General features: G+C 39.5%; 1 protein-coding gene and 1 pseudogene across 1 annotated transcript in view; both read left to right on the plus strand.

Moving 5' to 3' along the window:
* Positions 1–1,496: 1,496 nt before the first annotated feature.
* Lonp2 (lon peptidase 2, peroxisomal) overlaps positions 1,497–5,500 on the plus strand; it is a 68,839-nt gene continuing 64,835 nt past the window's right edge. Inside the window, exon 1 of the mRNA XM_010637989.3 lies at positions 1,497–1,659. Coding sequence (XP_010636291.1) covers positions 1,537–1,659 — 123 coding nt within the window. The 5' untranslated portion in view covers positions 1,497–1,536. The remainder of the gene's footprint in view (positions 1,660–5,500) is intronic.
* Positions 1,599–5,499, plus strand: LOC117284427 (annotated as a pseudogene).

Consider the following 5,500-nt stretch of genomic DNA (forward strand, 5'->3'; position numbering starts at 1 on the left):
ACACACACACACACACACACACACACACACACGCACACACACAAATGAGTAAATTAATGCTGCAGAAGACCCATAAAGACTTTGCGTTCTTTTTACTTTCCCTTTTTCTACCACTCTAAAAATGAGAGTAATTAAAAATCTGTAATTTCTCTAGAGAAATAATTCAAATTGTTTCTTGGCCTTTTAGCTAAGATCAAGTATGGAGAAATAATTGAGAGTTCATTAATTTCTCATCTTTCCCTCTCTATATTGCATTCTGATATCTGAGATGTGCTGATTCCTTGTCGTCCCAGGACAGTACCTCTGGTATCTGATCCCAGGGCATCAGCCACCTTCTCTAGATGAAAGGCATTCCCACGGTATTTTTAAGGCTGTCCTGTCCTTGCAAAGGTCGCTCTGTTTGTTCTGTCCTACTTTATACTGGTCATGTGGCAGAATCGAGGCTCACTCTGTGAATTGGCTTTGTGAGGATCGTGAGATAGCTGGTGCTGTTCTGCTTATCATTGGTCTTTTTCTTCTAGGGGGTCAGCATTTTATGCCTTTTCAGAAAAAGCTTTTTTTTTTTATTGGTACCTAACATAGGAAGGTGGTAATTAAAAAGAAGTAAATTGCTGCTTAAAGTTTTGTTAGCTTTGAGAGAGAGAGAGAGAGAGAGAGAAAGAGAGAGGGAGAGAGGACAGAGTTTGCTAAGCGTACTTCTTTTCATGCCACACTCTGCATCTGCCGTAATTACATAGATTAGATGACTCTTATTCAAGTATAACACAACCTCTGACATTTCTAATGCCCAACAAAATGTCTGGCTGATTTTGCTTATGCCCCTTTGTGCATATGAGATGGATATATTTTATTTAGGAGGTCAGAATTTAGAAAAATACTGTTGAGGGCCAAGGATTTTTAGCTCAGTGGTTCCACTGCCTCCCTCGAAAGTGCAAGGTCCTGAGTTTGATCCCCGGCACCAAAAAAACAAAACAAAACTGTTGATCTCAGACCCTCTTGCTGCAATTAATAGAAGTTTATTGCCTTTGAAAGTTAAGAGTTTAGAAATTTTCTTTTCTTTGCTCTACAATCTAGGTGCCATTTGTAACAATTTTAAGCCTTTTCGTAAAGATGTTTTAGCCAGCTCTGTGGGGGATATTTTAATATGTAAAACAGTTGTGTTTGGGTAAGGGTGTTCTGAAAAACGTGAAAAGTTTGGGAATTAAACTCATAGGACATTTTGGACATTTTGGAATCTTGAGGAGTAATAACCATAGCTGTGGTGTTTTTCCATTTTACTAAATGGCAAAAGGAAATAATCTAATATTCTGAGCAATGTGTAGCCAGTGTCCTACTTGAGTAGAAATGAATCTGTTAACTTTTTGATGTATTGTAGTGCCTTTTAAATACATGGAACCTCTTTGCTGTGTTACAGCACTACCTAAATGACTCCTTTCCAGTCCTGCAGTGTGATCTGTGAAAGGTGTTGCTCTCACCTTCTGACATTTCATTGTGAATTTGCTGCCTGCTTTCCATAGGCGGACCTACGTTGGCAGCATGCCTGGGCGCATAATCAATGGCTTGAAGACTGTTGGAGTCAACAACCCAGTGTTCCTATTGGATGAGGTTGACAAGCTGGGGAAAAGCCTACAAGGTGATCCTGCAGCAGCTTTGCTTGAGGTAAAATTTAGAGAAGCCTCTGTTTATGGTCGCACCTGAAGAGTGGGAGTGAGAGTGGAACATGTGGGAGTATTATGCGTTAGAGTGTTGTGTCCGCTGGTGTAAACAGTGTGGTATAACACAGAGTGAAGCCTGAAGCAGTTTGCCATTTAAACAAAAAATGTCCTGAAGGTTTTTGTTGTTGTTGTTGTTGCTGTTGTTGTTTCTTTTCTTTTTTTCCTTTTATTTGTTTTTTTGCAGTGCTAGGTATTGAACTCAGGAGCTTGCCTTGCAAGGCAGGCATGGTGCCATTGAGCTAAATCCCCGGCCCTCTTTTTAAATTTTTATTAATAATTTAACAGAATTTTATATTGCTTAATGTTCAGGGATCAGTAATTTTATAAGATTATTACAAAAAGCAGTAAGCAAATTTCCTACTTCCTGGGCTCCCATTTTCTCTTCTGCACTTAAACTCTTCATTGATTAGTTCCATTTTCTGAATAGCTTGTCTGCTTTGCTGCTTTTGATTTTTTTAATTTTTGGCATTATTTATAGACCGTCCTCTGTGGAAGTTGTGGGCTTTGCCTTTTCTTCTCTTTGTCCCCCTTACATCTTTTTAAACCCCAAATCATCCATTATAAATTTTAAGTCACCTTTGAGTCTTTACATGATCTTGTAAGTGCTTTTCACAGCTGAGCCATGTGACACACTGTGATCATTTTTCCTTTCCATTTGCTCTTTTGGTTTTTCTACACATGATTTTGAAAGTTTAATTGTTCCCTTTCTTCTGTTTACTTTCACCAACTGTCACATTCTTTTCAGAACTACGGCTGTTTTATGTGTCCTGTTGGGTTTTATCTTTAAGCTTCCAGTCTCTACTGTTTGTTTCTTTCATTTGATACATAGCTCTTCCTAGGTTCTTCCTTCATAGTTGTAATATGCCCCCTTATCTCTGAAAGATACTGATGTATTTTTGTCTTTTTTGTGTGTTTTTTTTAAATTTTGCTCCTCTCACTATAAGCTACTTTTATCTGTTTGTTGTATATTTCTTTTGATCTGGGTCTTTTGTGTTAATCTTCCACTAGATTTCTTGAAGCTTTTATATATTCCTGTTTACTAGGAACAGAAAAGCTGAGTTGAAGCTGTGAGCACAGGAGTTGTACTTACTGGTTGAATTTCACAGCCAAATAGGAACTTCCTGTGTTGATAACTTCAGGTTTTTGTTCTCAGGCTGCTCAAATTCCTGAGAAGACTCTTCAGTGTTTCTTGAGAGTGCAGGCCTGCCAAACCTCCGTTTGGGGACCAAGTAGGAGATCAAGGTGGGGTGGGGTAGAAGTGTCCCTGTGTGTTCAGCCTCCACTTGTGGCACATTGGCCTCCACTTTATTTCAGTATAATACATGCTCTTCCCGACCATGCCTGGCATGTGCTATGTAGAGAACACCACTTTATGTTTTCCATAGAGTAAACTCCAAGCCAGGCATGGTAGGGTAGTGCCTGCTTGTAATCACAGCACTTGGGAGGCCGAGGCAGAAGGATCATGAATTTGAGACCAGCCTGGGCAACTTAGTGAGGCTAAAATCATCCTGGGCTACATAAACAGACCTTGTCTCGGAAAAACAAAACAAGAGCAAAATTCAAACAAAACACAGTGAAAGTGAACCTTCAGTGTTTTACTTGAGTAGTGAAGGAATGTAGGACATACTTGCTTTATAAATTCATTTCAACCAGTCCTTTTTTTAAGCACCTTTGCCCCATCCCTTTTAAACTTGTTCAGTACATGTTACTAATTCAAATTGATTTTTAAAATCGAGGGAAATTTTACTTTATGAGTTTTTGGATTTTTCCTTGTTTATTTCTTGCTGTAGAAGTAGTGGAGGCTGATTAAGTACATATTATTACAAATTATGTTTAGGTCTTAACCTAATGCTTTGTAGTGATTGGATGATATTTGTAAAATTGATCTTTGGTAAGAAAACAGCATGGTGATATTGTCTTGTCTGATATGGATCTTGGTATTCACTCTTCTGGCAATTAATGTAAAGTAGAATATTATTCAGAGTTTGGAAGTTCCAAGTTACGGCTTTTATCTTTACACATTGAACATCTTCTTTTAAAAAAATGACATCTAGATATCACTTCTAAAAAATATATAGATTATTTTATAGATGATTGTCACTGTTAAGGGCCTAAACACTAGATATGAAGAACATAATAGATATAAACCAGAAAAGCTACTCTGGGCCGGGGATTTAGCTCAGCGGTTCGGTGGCCTGCCTTGCAAGTGCAAGGACCCAAGTTCAGTCCCCGGTACAAAAAAAAAAAAAGAAAAAAGCTACTTTGAATAAATTAAAGAATAAATTTGTTCTGTTTGTAGATTCTTCTTTCCTTCATGCTTATTATTAGAGGATAGGTTATTCTCTTGTGCTTCCGTGGAATTATTGTTTATATAAAATAGAATGTATTTCTAAAGAAGGAATATTCAAAATTTAGGTAGCATTATAGGTAAATTTATTGGACAATCATACAAACAGGTCCAACTACTTGATAAAACAAATGGTAACATACAGTAGAATTTAGTCGTTTGTTATTGAATAGCATTAAAATATTAGAAATAAGGAAATTAGTGTTAAGTAATTAATAGGCTCAAAGTTACAGAATTATTATCAATTAGAATTTATCAATAATTGATGCATATTCAGACGTTACTAAATATAAGTGCATTTCTGAAATGTTTGCATCAATGGACAAATACAATGTGTAGGTACTTCACCAGTTTTCTGTATGGGCAGTGGTACCTGTAGTTATATATTCCCTCCAAAAGGAGAAGTCAGTATTCTAGAGAGAGTAAATATTTTTCTTTAAAACTGAAATTCTTAGATCCAGTTAGAAATTGGATCATAGGGAAGTTTCCGCTGGATGACTAAGAAGGCCACTGTCGAGATGGAGTTTCTAGCCCAGTGAATCCAAGGACCAGACTGATCCCATAAAGTATGATTTCCTTCTGTCCAGACTGTGGCAAAAGTATTGAAGCAGCATTCAAATTCTGCCCCTACTTGTGGAAAACCTTTGCCTACAGAGGAGCACACAAAGTCCCCAACCTGTGTCAGGCGGTGGGAGTCATCCTTGCGAGGCTCAGAGAGAGCCTTTCCCAAGAAAATGAAATGTTCAAACATTGTCATATCATCCCAGTCATCCTTCCTCTCTGACAGTGGCAGTCCTGAGCCTGAAGATGCTGTGAGTTCTTCTGAGAGACCCAAAGGGGCCAGGAACAGAACCCCAGCCCCCAAAGCAGCTCTCAGTCCACCAAGCACAGTCCACAGGTGCTGAGGCAAAACTTGGCAGCCATCTTGCTTGAAGCTTTGCTGTTGGGGTTGGAGCTAACGGACAAGAATGGGCAGCACTGGAGGCTGGGAGCACTGCAGACCAGAGACAGCCAGGGCATTCTCTATGCATCTGAGCCCACCTCTGTCCTCCCCTGTGAGTCAGGGTCTCAGAAACACCAGTTCTCCATCAAACTGGGTGCCAAAGACAGGTGCCTGTTCAATGAGCAGAACTTCTTCCAGCGGGCTGCTAAGCTTCTGCAAATGAACAACTGTAAGAATCTGTACTCGATCCTGCTCCTGGCCTTCCCCACCTGTGTTGGTTTTGGTGTTTACCACGACAAGTACAGGTTCTGGTGTTCTCCAGCCTGGGGTGGAGCCTGCAGTCAGCCCTGGATAAGAGCCCAAAGCATGTGATGCTGGAGAAGTGTGTGTTCCAGGTGGCCTGCAAGCTACTGGATGCCCTTTAATTCCTCCATGAAAATGAGTACATTCATGGAAACCTGACAGCGGAGAATATCTTCCTGAATCCAGAGAATC

Source organism: Fukomys damarensis, unplaced genomic scaffold, assembly GCF_012274545.1.
Source record: "Fukomys damarensis isolate Sample0158 unplaced genomic scaffold, DMR_v1.0_HiC HiC_scaffold_37, whole genome shotgun sequence".
NCBI lineage: Eukaryota > Metazoa > Chordata > Mammalia > Rodentia > Bathyergidae > Fukomys > Fukomys damarensis.